The sequence below is a fragment of the Primulina huaijiensis genome, chromosome 16, assembly GCF_012295235.1.
Source record: "Primulina huaijiensis isolate GDHJ02 chromosome 16, ASM1229523v2, whole genome shotgun sequence".
Lineage (NCBI taxonomy): Eukaryota > Viridiplantae > Streptophyta > Magnoliopsida > Lamiales > Gesneriaceae > Primulina > Primulina huaijiensis.
The window spans coordinates 16219141-16238874 of record NC_133321.1 but is presented as its reverse complement, the minus strand read 5'-3'; the positions used below and the strand labels follow the sequence as shown (position 1 = coordinate 16238874).

The 19734-nt window shown below is 34.8% G+C and overlaps 2 protein-coding genes across 5 annotated transcripts; both read left to right on the top strand.

Moving 5' to 3' along the window:
• Positions 1–5883: 5883 nt before the first annotated feature.
• Positions 5884–13287, top strand: LOC140961497 (putative E3 ubiquitin-protein ligase LIN-1). Of its 4 annotated transcripts, none has more exons than XM_073420057.1 (17): positions 5884–6193; positions 6765–7769; positions 7872–7932; positions 8036–8470; positions 8558–8625; positions 8716–9993; positions 10102–10246; positions 10333–10590; positions 10682–10991; positions 11069–11193; positions 11283–11402; positions 11659–11790; positions 11911–12033; positions 12111–12221; positions 12436–12579; positions 12679–12930; positions 13025–13287. In XM_073420057.1, the coding sequence occupies exons 2-17, from the start codon at positions 6832–6834 to the stop codon at positions 13040–13042; spliced, it is 4518 nt and encodes a 1505-aa protein (XP_073276158.1). In that variant the 5' UTR covers positions 5884–6193; positions 6765–6831; the 3' UTR covers positions 13043–13287. The 4 variants fall into 4 exon arrangements, with proteins under 4 accessions (XP_073276158.1, XP_073276157.1, XP_073276156.1 ...); XM_073420056.1 differs by having other exon boundaries at positions 5884–6276; XM_073420055.1 differs by having other exon boundaries at positions 5884–6276; positions 6686–7769.
• A 693-nt stretch (positions 13288–13980) lies between these two features.
• LOC140961974 (uncharacterized) lies at positions 13981–18646 on the top strand. Its single transcript, XM_073420781.1, has 13 exons — positions 13981–14149; positions 14319–14406; positions 14504–14678; positions 14803–14893; positions 15456–15491; positions 15596–15694; positions 16005–16132; positions 16220–16268; positions 16380–16469; positions 16600–16653; positions 17663–17728; positions 18150–18247; positions 18328–18646. Exons 1-13 carry the CDS (start codon positions 14072–14074, stop codon positions 18389–18391), a joined length of 1116 nt encoding a protein of 371 aa, XP_073276882.1. The 5' UTR covers positions 13981–14071; the 3' UTR covers positions 18392–18646.
• Positions 18647–19734: the final 1088 nt, after the last annotated feature.

Genomic DNA, 19734 nt, shown 5'->3' with positions numbered 1-19734 from the left:
TATATTATACATTCAATTGATAGTGATGTTGAGAAATACGATAAGTTTGTTGTTGTATTTCCCGATGATTGAGAGTGAGATTCAAGTATCAATGCACATGAAATTTGTTTGTTTATTTTCCATGTGCAACTTGATTTTCTGTACAGATACCAGAGAATCAAGATGCAACTTGTCATCTAACATTTAATTTTGTGGTCCCAATCTAAAAATAATGAATAACCAAAGGTAGCAACTGGAAAAAATAAATAGTTTTGAATATAATATTTTTTTTAATAATGAAACAACATATCATATATATTAAATTTACTATTACTTATTTACATATTAATAAATAAACTAAAATAAATGATATTATTATTGTTTAAACTTGATGATATTCACCGGAAATTTAAAGTCCGATTCCAGCAAGTGTCACTAGTCCAGAAGTAGGTTTCAAAATTGTCCTGAGCCTGAAATCACAAATAAGATCGTTAGAAGGAGGCCGGGAGAGTGTCCCGGCGTAGTTCCTCCGACGCTTAAGTCAGAGACTGAGGATATAAGGGGAGCAGCTAAGGGTGCTACTGAAAAATAATATAGTGAATCCTCTAACTGAACACTCAAACCTGGTATTTATAGGAGAATACATGGGCCCTTGATGGGCTTTCCATCTTGGTTGGAGATGGACTAGGGGCCCCACATGTGATCTGGACCTAGTAGGGCCCATGAAATATCACTTGAAATATTATATAAACATATGATAAATTAATTTGAAATTTATGTTCTTACTTCTCTAAAAAATAAAAATACATTTTAAATTTATGGATTTGAAATCCATTAATTCAAATGCAACATAAAATTTCATTAAAATATTGTGATATTTTGGATATATATATATATATTTTAAAAGCTATTCCACTGTCTCTCATACGAAAAAGTTCAATTTGTAAATGAATAAATAAATCTCTTTCTATTTTATTATAATTATAATCGAGAAAAAGACAATAACTGTTTGTTATGCTGATATGAGCAAATTTCAATTTACAAATATCATCTCACATATACTTTTATTTCTCTTCAAATAATATGGTTGAAAATAGAGTTGTTAACTATCTTACATCGGTTGGATAAAATTTAATAGAGTTGTTAGTTTTTCCCAAATCTTTCTTCTTCTTTTTTTTTCACAGCAATATTGTAAGCATCTTTCCTACGTTTTTCACGTCAATGTCATAATCATATCTCAAACTTCCCGTTCATTTACTTTTAAAATAAATTAATCTTTTTAAAATGTATACTATATTTATGCCTCTTTTTTTTCTTCCTATATTTTTTTCCGTTAAAGAATGTAACTAATTTGATATTTTAATTCAGCTAATATGTTTGTAAATAACATATTTTTCATCGATGTTTTTATAACCGTACCTGTGATAAAACGTGATGAAGCCGATTTACTTTAAAAAAAAAAAAAAGATCCAGCTGGAGAAAAAATAAAAGTGAGTAGTGTTTGAAAACAAAATTGAAAACCTAAAAATCAGAAGTATGTAGTGCTAGATAAATAAGTGATTAAAATATCAAAATTTTACTATAATCTCTTTTGTAATAGCTGGATCAATAGTCCACCGTTTTTTGCTAGTATTTGCAAATGCTTAAAAAATGATTACGATCTTTTAAAAAATCGTAACAACTTTTTTTAAACATTTGCAACATCACCATATGATTTCAATTAAATTAAGCATAAATTAACACAAAATATAATTTTTTTTTAAAAAATATTTTTTTATACCAAAAACCAAAAAACAATTTATTTTTAGCGATGACAAACGCTCCTAATATTAATAATTTATTCAAAAGTCCTCTAAAAACTTTACCCAATGGGACATATGCATTGAATCCACGGTTGTTGCGCCGTGCCCTTGACGGCAATCCAGTTTTATAATAAAGGATATGCGTGGTGGGCAAATTGACCTAATATGCATTATTTAATTAAAATTTATGACAATATCTATTATATGTCTAAAATACTTTAAATTATATCATATTCCAAATCACTTGATCATGCTAACACAAAAAATAACAAAGGTACTGTCACTAATAAGAACTCGTGCAAACTCGATGATCTCCATCCCATGATAAATCCAACTGCTATAATTACTGGTTTCATTAAGTGATTTTCTGAATCAAATATTTTGAATGACATGGGAATAATATACACTCATATGTCTATTATGTCTATATATTTCGACATCTATTTTATCTTACGAGAATAATTAATTAACTAAATTTCTTGGGTTTCAACTCACTCATTTATTTTTAGGATTAAAAAACATGTTGACAATTACACGAGGAATATATATCAGTGTTCTAAAAAGCCCGCTTAAGCTTGAAGCTCGACAAAAACGCCCCGCTTCGGAGAAAAACGGAAAAAAGCGATCAAACTATAGTTTGACCGAATTAAGCGTAATTAAAACGTTTAATTAAACGTACTTAAGCACAATTAATCGCATATGTTTATTTTTAAATTTTTTTATTTTGAAGGTATGTCTTTTTATTTTAAAATTATAAATTAAGTTTATAATTTAGATGTTTATTTTTAAATTTTAATTATGATTAAGCGTGTCTGATAATGATTTGACAAATATTTAGGATTTTTTAATGTGGTGTAGTTGCAAAAACAAATAAAGATTGTAAATTTGAGATTTTTATGTTTTTTATAAATATGAGAATTAATGCATCCGACTTAAATTTATCATATTTATGTATTATTTTATCTATTTATTGGTTTGAGATTGAGATAATTACAATTACACTAAAGATAAAAAAAACTTTTTCACGCTTAAGCCCGTGATAATCTCGCTTAAGCTTGAAAAACTTGGAGCTCGACATCCGCGCTTCGGGACGCATCACGTTTTTTAGAACCTTGATATATATTACGATGAGTTTGAATCTTGTACCAATGAGATGTGGATAGATTGTCTACGGGGTAAGTTGTAATTTACGTAAAGTAAATATTAAGATTTAACTGTTTTTAAAAAAATTTTATCCGACAAATATTTCAGATAGGGACACGTGTCTTTCAACTGTAGCATGTCCAATCATTGATGCAATCTAGCCGTATCATTGTATGAAGTGGAGCAACTAAAAGAGAACACATCGCATTAGACTCAGACAACAGTGGATTGGTCTATGTTCTCCGATTCTTGGAATCTTTTTACTTTTGTGTGTGATTTAATTCTATAAATTAACGATACATCGGAGATAGCTCAGGTGGTCTCAACCTCCCTTATCCTCTTCTCGAGTCGTAGGATCGAGTTCTTCTTAGTAGATAATCAAAAGAAAAAAATCTATAAATTAATAAAATTTTAAAATATTTTTTTTGTATATCGACTTATATTTATTTACTAAATAAATAATTTTGATAAAATGATAATTTTCAAGATCTTTATATAAATATATAGTTCACGTCAATATCATAAATTAATATTTTTTCTAAAAAAAAATAACAGACATAAATAGAATAATTTATTAATATATGATTATGTATAATTTGTTTCTTTCCTTAAAAATTTAAATCTGGCTATGTTTCTCAACCTAAAACAAAAAAATTACGGAGCATTTTTTACGCTATGAGTATTCCAGAAGTACTATGTCATCCTGAACAAGATTTTTATCTACGCTGACCACTATTTTTTCTAGGCTTTCAACCTCAGAAGTCGGAACATGCATCATTTCACTCGGATAATCCAATTGGTGATCATTAATGATTTTCTTCACGAATGCCTTCTTCAACAGTTAATTCATTTAACTTCCTCGAGCCTACTTCATCTCCCATAGATAACACACTCTTCCAAACAAATGAATGTCCAAGACATCATCCTCTTGGGTTACCAGAAGCCCGAGCTTCCAGACGAGTTCTCGGGTGATGACTTTCTACTCGAGTTATCTCGATAATAGCACATCACTCGCGAAGGGAAATATATTTTCTTTATTTAATCGATATGATTTCTTATCTTAAAGAATTTCCCTAATATTATTCTTCCTTGTTGATATGATATCTAATATTTAATTATGGTTTTGCCTTTCTAGATAATTATGTTAAGATTTTATTGTGATATAATTTCTTCCTTAAATTTAATTTTCTATTGATGAGATTATGTGGAATATTGGGTTTTACCTTTCTAGATATTATAAATATTTTCTAGATATGGTATTTATGATAATAATTTGTATGATATGATATCTTATTCTTGATAGAATTCCTGTTTACCATATCTTGTAGGTTTCCTTGTGGAGATAAACTTTAGGAGAGATGAAGTCTATAAATAAGAGAAACAAGGACATTGTTGCGTGTGCTTGGGAGTTTTCGTGGAAGAGTTTTCGTAGAGAGTTATTTTTCGTGGAGATTTTCGTGAGTTGATTTTCGTGGGATAGTTTTTTTGTGAAGGAATTTTTCGTGGAATTACGTGGAGTGTTTTTCGTGGGGTAGAGTTTTTATTGGAGAGATTTTCGTGGTGTTCAATTCTCTCGATCAAATATACACGCACTTGTGCACGTAATAGATTTCAGAGAAATATTTCTTCAAGGGACGTGCTGTTGTGAATAGTGCATATACCGCGTGTTGCCTTGAATGTTGCCAACATCTTCAGACAACATCCGTAACGAAGTTGTCTGAAGATCGTGTTTCGTTGATTTTGCTTTTGGGCTTACGTTTTTGCTTTCTTGTTTACGTTTTATTATTGTTGGTTATTTTAGAAAGCATTTGTTTTCTCAAAGTATTGAGGAAATTGATTTTTTGTGGAGATCATTAGTGATAGGTTTTTGTGTAAACGATTTGGTTTTCTAGTGATTAATTTTTGACATAAGGCACCGCAAAAGTATTTATACTTGTGCATATTTAATTTTGTCCATCGATTTATTTCAAGTCAATTTGTGTTATAAAAAGTTTCCGCTGCATGAAGATGTTGTCCGAGATGTTGTAACATCTGGCACAACACCTAATTCTGATAAAACACAAATTCGCGATTTTACATCCTAGTCTGATATTTTTATTATTCTGGTATCTGTCGAACAATATAATTCCTAACAACTCGAATGCACAAGTATAAGATATCTTATCTTGGTAATCATTACTGACAAAATTGCATGGATTTGATAAGACGAAAACGACAATTTGGAGTGGCAGAAAAGCAGGATATGAGCAACCATCTTATCATAATTAGTAAGTGGGCACTGAAACAAGGTGATCATTGACTTTCTTTCTATAAATATCAGGTTTGTTTAAACATTAACGCATTCATTGACATATATCTTGCTCATATCATTTATCCTCTAGCATAGACATCACTTATACACCATTCTCTTTGCTACATTAGTTCTTTTCGATCACCTGTTGACTTTAGTTTCGGAGTGGTCACGCCGGATATCATTTCGACGTCCATTCACGTGGTTAGCTTCGTGTTTGCAGGTCAGCACCAGCTTTTCTCGGGAGAAAAATATCTGGTTTGGACACATCTAGCTGTGCTCTCATCCCTCATCAATTGCATAACCCGACTAGGTGAAATTGCCCATACATCTTGCACCCATTTTTATTCGGTCACATCAATATCTAAAACTTGAAACGAACTCATGGTTTAAAGACATGATTGTAAAAAGCCTGTCTCCCCAATTTTTTAAAAATAAACTACAAAAATAATGATGGTAGAATTAGAGCTAAAATTCCCTAAAAAAAATACATTAGAGCTAAAATCGGAGAATGACTTTTGAATTTTCTAGCGCATACATATTGTCAACATGGTTTACGTAAATTTTCCCAATATCTTTTTCAATTTGATGTGACAAATCCAATAAAAACACAGCCAAAGACAAATGTGTCTCTGTCATTTGTCATTTGATCATTTTTCTTATATACAGAATCCCATATAAGTCAAGCTCAGGAAATAAATTAATCCAGCTTGAATGACACAATCCGCGCGTTCTATTTGATGATGATACTCGAAAAGCCGGCTGGGAAAATGCCGGCCTCCATTTTCGAGTCCACCCATTTTGTAGAAACCATTTGATTCTTGTTTCATTTTATTTTGTCATTATTCATCGATCGTTTGTTGTTTGTTTATGTATTTTCTTGGTTTACTTGTTCAACGAGTACTTTCTCCTTGCCTCGGGCAGTTCTCTGGGATTTTGAACTTTCGTGGGCGACGAGTTTCGTTTTCTTCATTAAAAAGTGTTGATCTTTGTCTCTGTATCTGATTTTTATACAAATAAAGAACACAGTTTTCTGCATAATCTTTGAGGGGAATGTGTTAGGTACTGTTTTCTGTTCAAATATGTGATCAACTCGTGTTTTCTTGCTTGTTTACGGAGTACATACTTTTGAATTCTTCTCTGCTTTTGTTTGCTGATTATGTCAAAAACTATCGATTCTGCGATTTGTGCATATGAATGATGTGCGATTTCACATGCTGTTATTCTTGTTGCTAGAGGTGTTAAGGGTGGTCCAGAAATTTGACATCGGTATCAAACTGCATTATTTTCAATGATATAAAATTGATCTTTTTTTTATTATTATTTTAATCAAATTGAGAGCTCCATTGTATGCATTTGTGATGATTGAATATTGCAAAAATTTAGATCAATAATGGAGGTTTAAAGTCTAATTCGTAACTACTCAGTTTTTGAGGAAATAAGTGATGATCATTCCGTGTTTGTTTTTCAGTGTTCAGAACCGATGTGAGTGGAATAGTAATATTGGGTCGGTGTTCCTGACGTACTGAACATGTATGATGATGTAACAGGTGGATAAGAATTTCAGGGATGAATTTGTGATCCGCGACTGATTCAAAAGAATAAATTGCTCCAATAATGTCTGGGAATTATAGGTTTGAAATGGACCAAAAGGATATAGTTAGAACACTGATCACCACCGTGGGTAGTTTCATTCAAGATAGATTAATAGATAAAGATCGAAGAACTCAGCACAAAGAACAATGTGCTGAGAGATTAGCGGCTGAGGAGGGAGACACCGACAAAGATAGAGAAGTAAGGTACTCAGATCAAGCAGTTTTGGCAAATCTTGATTGGGGGATTGATGCTCTCGAGGAAGCAATCAACACATCTAATACAGAAACTAAGATGGCTCGTTTAGACTATGCAGAAAAGATGTTACAAGTGTGTGCTATGTTAAATTCAAGTCAGAAAACAGCAGGAGTCCCAAACTTTTACCTCTCAGCTTGGGCTCATTTGAATCTCGCATTCTTGTGGAAGTTGAGGAATAATTTAAACAATTCGGTTCTTCATATTATAGAGATGTTTATAATAGACCCTTTTTTCTCGCGGATTGATTTTGCTCCCGAGCTCTGGAAATCTCTATTCCTTCCTCAGATGAACTCGATTATTGGGTGGTACTTCGAGGAGAGGAGTCGGATAGTGATGGATGTGATTCCGGACACATCCGACTTGTCGTTTTCTGTGGATTTTGATCAGTATTATGAATCTTTAATCTTGTCCGTGAGGCCTGAGCAAGCCGAGAGAATTCAGCGGTTAGAGCAGCTTTATGGGCAGTCTTTGGATGAGAATACAAAGCTTTACGCCAAGTACTATAAGGATTGCATGAACTATGATCCTGCTACTAGCAGGAAGGTGATTCCTATGTTTCCCATTGCTGAGCCGCCAATGACTCCCCTACACGAGACCAGCAGCCGGTCGATTCCTGATTACGTAAAATTTGGTCCGATTCTGCCTAAGAGTGCTGGATTTTCTCCAGTTACGAGACCTCGAGATGATTCAAGGAAAGCTTCCAGGTAGGAATTTAGTTATTTATACTTTATAAGTAGATATGTTGTTTACAGTTTGACATTATGTTGAAGTTGGCCCAGAAGTATATGAGTTTTGGTTTTAATCAGATTGAATATAACTACAACCCCTTCGGAGAATCAGGAGAACTTCACTGCTTGGGCTACTCGGGTAAGATTAAGAAGTGTTTAGTTTTTTCGTAATATTCTTCCACTGTGTTGCAATAGTAATTCAACAGTTCTTCTACATGATTTTTTACTCATTCATTTTTCAGGAGGAAATCCCCGACGAGCCTGAAGATTTTTGTGACGATCTTAAAGTAGTTGCAGGAACTCAAGATGGAGCACATGATAATGTTGGCAAGGGATTTGGTGTACCAAATGTCGATGACACAAGATCAATTGTCTCTAATAGCAGCATCAGACTAAGGAAAGATGAAGAAACTATATCCGGAAGACAACTAGTTAAACCGAAAAGTTGGGGACAATCTCCTCGAAATAGCTCTCCAACAGATTCACCTAAAACTCCTCCATCAAATATTTCATCTCCAAAAGAGGATACAAGTTCTAGAAAGATCCAAACAACCATGCTGCGACTCCTCTCCACTCGTGCAATGGATTCCTCAGTTTCAACTTCTCGACCTGGTTCTCCACTGTCATTCTGTGATAATTCAAGCATTAGTTCACGAGACTCCAATGGAGAAATGGCAGTATGTTTCGGTCACTTAAAACTAATTATACTTATTCATTTGTCATTTGGATTTTTGGGTTTACACTAAATATGGTTAGATAACCAGGGACATGCAAAGTCCTCGAATAGAAGTACCAGTCATACTCGAAGTGTAAGACAAGTATTTTCAGAGAGGTGTGTTTTTAGCTGTTAGTAACTCCTCCAGTTATCTTATTTCTCAAGGAACATTCACTTTTCTAATATCTATTTATTATGAATGTCCAGTGTTCATGGGAATTCTCTAAATCAAGGTGATGAAGGAAGCCAGAGAGTTGCACCTTCTCCACGATCCGAGATAGTGACTCCTCAGTCGAGGCCCCCAAAAGATTTTGTCTGCCCAATCACTGGTCAAATCTTCAATGATCCTGTCACCCTTGAAACGGGACAAACATATGAAAGGAAAGCCATCCAAGAATGGATGAATAGAGGAAACACAACTTGCCCCATTACTAGACAGCCTTTCTCTGCCGTTTCACTCCCTAAGACGAATTATGTTCTCAAGAGGCTGATAACCTCTTGGAAAGAACAACATCCTGACCTTGCTCAGGAATTTTCATGCTCTGAAACACCACGAAACTTTTTGAGCAACATGGAATCAGAATCCATTCTATCTTACACGTCCAATCTTCCACGTGACCGGAGCATCAATAATGAAACAGAACATAAACCTCAAAGATTCACACGAACCGAACTTTCCACATCTCCGACCAGTGTGATATCTCAAGCATCTGTTGAAATGACGATCAATGCATTGAAACCTTACATTCTGTGTCTTTGTAATTCTGAGGACTTGCAGGAATGTGAAGCTGCTGTCTTGATGATAGCCAGCATCTGGGGGGACTTGAACGTGGATTCGGCTATTAATTCGTATTTATCTTCACCTACTATAGTAAATGGATTTATGGAAATACTGTCGGCATCATTGAACAATGATGTTCTCAGAACAACAATTTACGTACTTTCGAAGCTTATTCAAGCGGATGAGAGTGTCGGTGAACTTCTGACAAGCATTGACACAGATTTCTACTATCTGGCTGATTTATTGAAAAAAGGTCTTGCCGAATCTGCTACTATTATGTATATGCTCGGGCCGTCGTTCTCTCATCTTTCTTCGTACAATCTAACACCCACACTTGTACATATAATTTCGAACAAAAACGAAGATTCAACTGATCTTAAATTTGCTATAGCACCCAAAGATGCTGCTATAGCATTGCTGGAGCAAATTGTTGTGGGAGGAGATGAGAGCGACATGTCACGTAACGCAGTGGATGTTATCTCCGAGAATGGAATCCCAGCTCTGCTGAATTCCCTGAATAGGGTTGATGAAAGACAAGCCGTTGTATCTATACTGTTGAGTTGCATTAGAATTGATATGACCTGCAGGAATATGGTAGCTAATGGAATTGAATTATCTCTAGTTCTCGAGTTATTTCATGGTGGAAATGATAGTGTGAGAGGATTATGTGTAGAGTTTCTCTGTGAATTAGTTCAGCTGAACCGGTATGACACCATTCCTTCAATCTCAAACATTTCCATCTCGAAATTAATTCCTCGGTCTTTCCCTTTTCATCATCTCTAAAATTATTCCCTCATTTTTTTGTGATACAGGAGAACACTAAGCAACAAGATTTTGCAAATGATTAAAGAAGAGGGAACATTTAGTACAATGCACACCATCTTGGTCTATTTGCAAATGTCTCCAATGGAGCAAAAGCCTGCCATTGCTACTCTTCTTCTTCAGCTTGACCTTTTGGTCGGTTTTTATTCATGATATCTAATTTAGCGAAATTTATACGAGGAATGTCGGGAATTTTGATAAAAAAAAAATTTACTTCATAGGACGCTCCTCGGAAGATGAGCATCTATAGGGAAGAAGCCATGACAGCACTGTTAGAGGCACTTCAAAGAAAAGCTTTCCCATCTTCTCAAGTCATGGCCCTTGGTGCACTATCATCTCTTTCGGGACATTCAAGAGCTTCAAAGAAGCCATCTATGGATTCTTGGCTGCTAAAGATGGCAGGGTTAGACCAACCATATAATTCTGTGGTAAGAGGGGAGGAAGTGAAGACCGAAGAAACAGAATTTTGCGAAACAATGGTATTGCATGGCCTACTTTTGAAGTTAATTCTTGATTATTCGTTATTTTTTTTCATTTTTTCCCTTTTTAATTCTTGATTACCCATTATAGAATGACGAAGAGAGAGCAGCAAGGAGTTGGGAGAGAAGAATGGCGTTCGTACTTTCTAATCATGAAAAAGGCGCTATTTTTAAAGCTCTGAATGAATGTTTTACGAGCAATTCCATTGATATAGCAAAATCTTGTCTAGTGGTGGCCACATGGCTTGTGCACATGCTTTATAGTTTCCCTGATTGTGGAATAAGGGATATAGCTCGTAAATCATTGCTTGACAAGTTCATTAACGTGCTACAATCGTCAAAGAACAACGAGGACAAAATACTGGCCGCCCTTGCTGTGAGAGGATTCATCAGTGAGCCAGGTAAATGGATTGATCAAATCGATAAATGATTAGGAATTTTATTATCTGTAACTTAAATTGGTGAAAAACGCTTACAGTTGGACTGAATGAAGTCGCGGTATATGCCAAAACTATGTGGAAAATCTTAAGGCGTCTCAAGAAAATTTGCACGGTGGCACATGATATAATGAAAGCATTGATGAACATGTCATCAATTGATCCAGTGAGTTGTGTATTTACATCCTTTAATTTGTTGGAGTCTTTGACTTGAGGCTTATCTTTAAAAGTTAAAACATACTTGATCATTTTCAGGCAGATCTATGGTCTTGTGTTGAGGGCCCTGAGCTCGACGTTTCCATGAATGGCGAAATTTTCTCTATGCTTCATATTAAGAATCGATTGATAAGCAGCCATGCGGATGGAACCATAAAAGTAAGGAAAAAACCATTATTCACTGTTCATTTTGCAGTATACTTGTCGCCGTCTTGAGTACACATATATAGTTGTTTATCCATGTTACTTATCAAGATTCTTGGTTGTTGGAGATTGCATAAGACTGCAATTCTTTACATTTCAACGACATATGCTTTATTTTTCAACAATATATCCTTTTTCAAAAATTTGTTTTGAACCTGTTGAATTTGTCAATAGAAATATAGAGAATATAAACATTTCCCATTGCATTCAGGTGTGGGACACAGGAAGAAAGACTCCTCGATTAATTCAAGAAGTTCGTGAACACTCGAAGGCTGTTACATGCCTTTATGTCCCACCTTCACTCGACAAGCTGTACAGTGGATCTTTAGACAAAACTATTCGAGTAAGGCTTCACATTTCTTATAGATATTCATTTATGACTCTAAACTATATCAGAAAAATGTGAAACCAAAATTCCCAATTCTAGCATCTACTGAAATTTGTGTTCCTTTATCATATTCAGGTTTGGTCGATCAAACAGGATGAAATTTACTGTATTCAGGTACATGATGTGAAAGAATATGTGGTTTTGTTGACAGCAAATGCTAGTTATGCTTGCTTTGCTTCTCAAGGGCATGGTGTTAAGGTTGGCGTACTAATCTTGCACTTATTATCTTAACCTTTTATAAAATTATCGATGTTATAAGCATCAACTTTGTCTAGGTTTATAACTGGTCGGGCGTTCCAAGACACATTAACTTAAACAAACAAATCAAGTGCCTTGCCTTTTATGGCGATAAACTCTACTGTGGTTCCTCTGGTTACACGATCCAGGTAGCACATTCAACATCAAAGTGTAATGAAACATATGTATGTACGATTCTGCCTGACTTAGAGGGCCTCTCTTTTATTTCTTGATTGATTCAATAAAGACCAAGTTCTTTGTCTGCCTAATTTTCTTCATAATCCACATTTAGAGAATCAAGTACTCAAGATCATGTTTTCCAAGAGTCATTTTCACGTTAAAAGTATGGAAATTTGTTAACAGGAGGTGGATTTAAGAACACAAACATCATCAACATTCTACTCCGGTGCCAAAAAGTTACTAGGCAAACAAACAATCCACTCACTTGAAATTCACGGTGGCCTCATATTTGCTGGTGGAACTTCTGTTGATGGTACAGCAGGAAAGGTATTAACTTCTTTGGAATCTCAACTTGTTTTCAATCCCCAAACTTGGTGACAATCCAGTTTTACTGACTGTTTTTTCTAACGACATTTGCATTCTAAGGTGTTTTCGCTGTCCAACAAGGCAGTGATCGGGTCATTGTCGACTGGCCTCGAAATTCATCAGATTGCTGTAAATAATGACTTCATACTTGCTGCCACAAAATGTGGGGTGATAGAAGTTTGGCATAAAGAAAGAATGACAAATATTACGCAAATTAAAACGAAATGTGGAGGGAGTGCAAGAATTACTTCTCTCGCTACGGATTCAGAAGGGCAAAAGCTATTTGCTGGAACCTCGGATGGCAAAATCCAGGTACCAAGATTTAACATTGTTTTCTGCTAATGAAGAAATGACATCAAAGTACAATTTTGTGATCATTTTTTCCTCTTATTTGAGGTGGTTGCAGGCTTGGAGTTTGGACTGAGAATTCTGTATTACTTCAACGGGTTCTTGATCTGAGAAAATTTCTTCCTCGCAGAAAATTCAAGGTTTCTTGCTATATATATATATAGATATTTACACGCTCACTGTGTGACTCTAATGTGGATATTTCACTTACAAGAGGCAGGGTGATTTTGAAATGCCTCTGATCCTGTATTCTGACATATCTTGGACAAGGAATCGTTATACCTGCTGAAAATGTCTATTATAAAATCTTTTATCGAATAATTTGAGGAAGATTTGATATTATATCAATGATTAAATCAGTATTAATATATATTGAGAGATCAAAGAAAATTAAAATCATATATATCTATTGCATACTTATAATTCTTCCAACTGTCTTTACGAAGTATTTAAATCAATGCGAACACAAGTAAATTCTCGGACATGTAATTTTTAGCAAAGTACAGATATTCTCAATACTAAATAAATACTTGAGCTAAGAGTTTACTTTCAAATTTTATGTCAAAACTTATATTATACGAGGTGAATCACATTTCATATATTTTAAGTTCCTGTATTTATTATTAATATATATATGTGGATGTAATAACCGCTGAATACTCTGTAATTAATATTATTTATAAAAAATATTCGTAAAACCAAAAAATCTCATCCTGACGAATGAAATTATCTCGTATTAATTTTGTGATATAAATATCTAATGTTACTCTATCAATGAAAAACTATAAAATTTTATGTTAAAATTATTATTTTTTATTTTAAATATGATTTGATTTGATTTTTCTTATAAAAATAGATACATGATAAGACATATTTCCTGACAAATATATAAAACTATTGTTTTGTCTATAAAATTAATTTTGCTATTTTCATAAAATTAAGTTTACTTTGGGAGGAAAAAATGATTTTTTTTTACGGTAATGTTGAAAACAAAAGAATGTCTAAGTTTAAATATGGAAAAGAACAAGAAAGAATCCTGAGATAAACGACGCCGCTTGGTTTGTTCAACTTCTGTTTCTCACTCCTACACAGAAGCAGAGCGACCATGGCGATCGACACCGTGCCGCCGCTGATAGCCGCCCAGCTTAATTATTTACTGGGAAACTGCCCTTTCTCTATCAAGGTTTGTGTTGTTCACATCAGCTAATAAATATGTTTTTGCATGTGGAAGTTTTGGTGTCCATATGCCAGCTTAATCTTTCTCTGATTCTTTAAGAAAATTAAAGGAAATTGATGTATTGTTGGATTAGAGAACTAGGTGACTGGGAATGACAAAAGACAATGTGTTGCAGGTGGAGCAAATGTGGTCAGGCAGCAAAAACCCTAACTTGCTTGATCGATTCACTTTGGTCATTCCATTTTGCCTCGACTATATCAGATGTCAGTATCCTTGTATAGACTATGCGTTCAGTCTCTTCTTCGTTCAAGACACTTTTAATTCATTTTGGTGTTCTATTTTTTGGGTTATGAAATCTAGGGGAAGTTATATACAATGCCGTTTATCCATTGGCGGCCCCGGATATAATATTTGGGCCCGAGGATGGAACTTTTCTGCCATATCATGGTGATGGCGAAAAATCTCGTAAAAATGGGTTGACTGATTGGAACAGCAAGGATCCAACTCGACTGTTATCTCTTATAATGGAGCTTCGGTGAGTATTTTTGTGACCTTTGCAGCATGATGAGATAATCACTGTCAAAAGTATATTTATATAATTTGGGCCGGTGACATTGAATGTTTGCCATGGTTGATGGTTGTCTTTATGCAACTCACAGGGATTCATACATGGCATACCAAAGAAAGCGCATCGAGGAGGTTGACGATGATAGATTGAAGTTTGAGATTAGTACTATCCTTTCAAGAAAGGTCAGTGTTTGTACGGCTATCACATGCAGTGGAATCGAATAAGCATTTGAATATGTTTGTTGCTAAATTTCCAGATTATGATCTGTGTCCACCACTTTCTGCTTGCTGCAATTGCCTTAAACTTAACTACACACTACTCAAAATTGTCCACTTTGCCTATATTGTTATTTATCAACATAAATCTCGACATTGTGTAAAGGTAATAGCAATCTCTTATTATGAAGTTGGCTCCTGAGATTCTGTCATATCCAAGTCCTCTATTTCCCTCTTGCATGTGGCTGGTAATGCTGAGGAGCTCAGGGGGTGTGGGTAGGTAGGACTTATGTTTGGATTTGCCAAAGTTTTATTTCGGTAATATGTTCACTTTTTATATCAAGAGAGGTTTTTTGCACAACGGAATAACCTGGACCTGAGTGACATTTTGATGTGTTGTGCTCAGTGCTCACTACCTGTTCTTGCTTTTTTCGCTTTTGGATGCACATCTTGTTCCATGTTTTTCTCATGCAACTTTTTATGTGGCATGATGTTTTGAAACATTCCAAATTGCTGAATATTATTGCAGGGAATTGAAACATATATGAGTTCAGGCATAGACAAGGTAATTAAAAACTGGTGAATTGTATGTTTTCTTGATTTGATTTGAAAATGTTGATTTATGACTGGCTCTGCCTGTGGTCATTTTGCCATTAAATTGTAGCGTAGCCAGAGGAGGCTAAATTTGCTGTTCCATTACTGGCCATGGATTTAAATAAGTTAGTTGCTAGGTCCACCTGGAGACAGCAACAGAAGATCTACTTACAGGTTGGTTTGGAAAATATTATATGATACTCTTACAAAATTATGTACGTATATTGGATCAATTTATTATTCCTCCCTCAAGCTGTTGCAGAGCGTGCTCCTGTGAATTGCTGTGAGATCAACCGTGAATACCTTATCAAAATAAATCAATATTAAGTCAACCTGAGTGCTCAAACAACAATATTATCAAGTTAATTCTTAGGATTATATAAATTGCAGCCTCCTCATTTTTTGCTTCCTTTTTTTTATTCAACCTCATTTATCAAACCATCCGTGTTTCTTTTGAGCAGCAAGTACTTTATTTTGTTTGCAGGTTATATTTCCAGTTAGTAAAAAGTTTTCTACTGCTCCACCCCCACGACTGAAGTTGGTTTCTTCTGCGGAGTTGAAAGCTTTGTTTTCTATTGATGATTTTAGACTCCCTCCTTGGTTGGAAGGGATGTAAGTATTTGTGATCAATATTCTCCACTTCTGTTGCAAATTCAGTTGAGTAAACAGTCTGAATTTTTTTGATGTTTCCATCTTTAGGTGCATGGCTGAATATCTTCCCACTTTGGAAGAGATGCTGGAATCCCAGGTTTGCTGCAGTTAAACAAATTAAACTTGATGCTTATCGTAAATACAACTTGAAGATATTGCTAGTTGCTGCAGGTTAATGAGATCTATTTTACATACATTTCCTTGATAGATTAAAGATGCAGTCTCATCCATTGAACTAAGAAGGAAGTTTATCACGGCTTTGGCTCCTCTTTTTGGAAGGCCTATAGAAGCTGATCCGGTTTGCTTTCTTCAATTTTCTGATGGAATAGCTAATGATTGATTTTTAAATTTCTTTTAATGACTTGCTTTCCCCCCACCCCCCCATGCTATTATGAGTATTACTCAGGCATCATTTCTTTGATTCTTAGGTCTTTTGTAGGAGGGCAACATTCCTATCTTCTTCTGGGGTGTTCACATTTCTGGTAGGATATGTTATTGGGCATTTTTTTAATTCCCTGTCTTTATGATTTTGCTGAACAGGACACAACCGTAATCAACTTTGTGCTGCCTATGTTGGTGTTCCAGTGAAAAAAAAGTGTTTGGGATTGCATTATTAAGTTTTGCTACTGTTGTTTAGCTCTGTTGTCCATGTTCTGAAAATTTCACTTTTTAGTCAGTATAGATGTATCTTTTATAGAGTGAAAAGGTTTTTAGTCAGTATAGATGCATCTTTTATAGAGTGCTGACCTTTTCTCATAATCTCTTAGCCTTTTGCCCTTCTCAATTCCATCACCTTGAAACAAGAATTTAAAATATTGATTGCTGATCATGATAATTTTATGATGAATGAGTTATCCACAATGAGTGCACAAGTACCACCAATTGGTGGCACTAGTTTAGATAACTGGAAGTGATTGTTTACGGGCCTGGTTAATAAAATAGTCTTATTCTTGTTCGGTCATGGGTACACAACACTCGTACGAGTAAATCATCTTACACACATTTTTGGTTTGAAACCCTTAAAATTCCGTATGTGCTGGAGAGAATTCAGTAGTTTGAGAATTTGGTCTTTATCTGGATGCTTCAACTGATTATAATTTTTCATATGGTTTGAACCATTGTCGCATGGAATAGATGAATGTTCTACTGAACTTTACTTTTATGCGTTGAATGAAGAAATACTCATGGCCAAACCTGGCAAGATCATCGTAGATTTCCTTGTTCAGTTGCTCATTTTGAACTCATGTCAATGAAATTGACCATAAATTATTAGAAGGGTTTATTTAAACATATCTCTAGTGATCCGAATCAGTTTATCTTCTTCATACTCTTTGTTGTTCACAATTATTTTTTGTATTATTCTTTCGTGGGCCAATTGAGCAAAATATCCCACCCCACCCAACCCCACCCCACCCACAAGAAAAATTGCTGGTTGAAATCCGTGTTCCTTATTGGTAAGTTGCATTAACTATAATGATTTTGTGGAACCAGGTGCATTTCACGTTCTCTCTTCAGTTCCCTAAGCAAAAGCCAACTTTGGTGCTTCAGAGTTCCCAGGTAAGAAGATAAGCATCAGTGAAGTGCCTTATAGGAAAACATAAAACCTTCAATTATACTGCTTTTAGAAGCAAACGTGTTCAATCTTCAAATGACTGAAAAAATTTCAATCGCGGTCCTATTTTTCTCTAGTATCATTAACATTATTGTTATTAAACGTTCCTTAGCTCAAAATAATTGGTTTCAACTACACGAGTATCTCTTCTCTATTATGCAACATTTGGATTTTATATCTCGTATCCGCAAAATCACTTTAATTACAATTTATAACTTCGTTGCTCGCTAATTTTGTCTAACCTCTGCCTCTTCTTCCTCGTCAGTCTTCGACAGTCAAGATTTAAATATTTTCAAATGATTGTAAACATCCTGCTATAGTATTACCATATAAATGCCTACAGAATCACCATTAGATGTATTGCAGCATTTCAACTCAAATGGGGTGCCTATCAAGTCAAACAACTTGACAGAGTGTCCATGGAGTCCAAGATGGGAAGCATCTGAGATGGCAGAGAGAATCTTGTAAGTCATTTCCTGGTAAATTGTGCAGCTCAAAAAACATTTTGGGGGTATAATTTAGTGTGTGATGGTTTCCTTGGCAGTGAGTTTCTAGTGGAAGAGTGCTTGAACTTCAAGAGATACTGCAATCAATGCAATCAGCAATGAGAGTATAAATTCAGAATTTTGCGTTTTGGTCACTCTCGTGTCTATATGTTTCTATGTATCTTTTTTTTTATCTCCGATCGACTCTGTAATCTGCCTATTTCGTCAAAGTCGGTACCGTTGCTTTTGTAATACGGCTGTTTTGGTTGCCTAGTCAGATATCGGGAGTGTGCACTGTAATACAGATCATCATCTTGAGACCGGTTTCGGTTCGATTTCGATCAATGATTGTTAATAAATTGATCTCATGTAAAAATTCAATTCGGTCGATAATCGAATGCGCGCCACTTTATATCGTTCCGTAGTTGTACAAAAACAAAGCCGTATCGTATAAAATGTCAAGCACGCAAATATCCTTTTATATATAAATAAATATAATATATTCGAAGTATTTTAAAAAATAAGATGTCATAGCTATAAATTTCTTAAATTAATTATAAGGTATACATACTGGTAGCTTATATATGAGCCGTATAAAATAAATTTATATGTTACGTTTCTGACGTGTTGTAATGTCATTGGATGCGCCCCTAAAAAGAGAAGATACTCCATAGTGCAGTTAGGGGTGTCAAAAATGAACCCGACACAGGACGACACGAAAAATATCGGGTTTGGGTTTATGATTTTCGGGTTCTGGTCGAAACGGGTCAGACCCGAATGCAAACCCGTAAAAAAAAATCCGGGTGGGTTCGGGTTGACCCGGGTTGACCTGAAAAAAATGTCAGGTCACCCAGTGACCCGAACCCACCCGACCCATCATGTTTTTTTTTTAAAAAATTTTTTTACAATTTACACAACTATTTTCTATGCCCAGAGTTTCTCACTTTCTAAACTAAAATAAAGCCCAACCCATTAATTCTCTAATGTATCTAAAGATTAACCCTTGTTGGCTTCTCATTTCTCATCTCGTCCAGCCTCCAGACGTATCTTTCTCCGCTTCTCACTCAAGAGTCCAAGTGAAACCCTTCACGGCTAATCCGCTTCATTTAAGCTTCTGCTTGGAATTTTGTGAGCTGTTTTTTTACTCGTAGTGGTTGTGGCCTTATTTTTCATAGCAAAAGCAGAGCAGCGAGAAATATTGGTCCTTGGACGACTGGATTGAGTAGGCAATTGCAGAAAGCATTCATTACAGGTATGCTTATCCTGTTAGATCCGTTGACTTTAAGATTCTCTACTATTCTATGTATGCTTTGTAACTGCTTGTTAAATTATTCGATTCTATGAGCAACAATTTTTGTAAATCATTTCAATTTTCCAAGAAGCTATATAAATCTGCTTTCATAGACTTGTATGCTAGAAAATATTTTGACATTAATTGGAAGAAAAATAATAAACAAATAAAATCA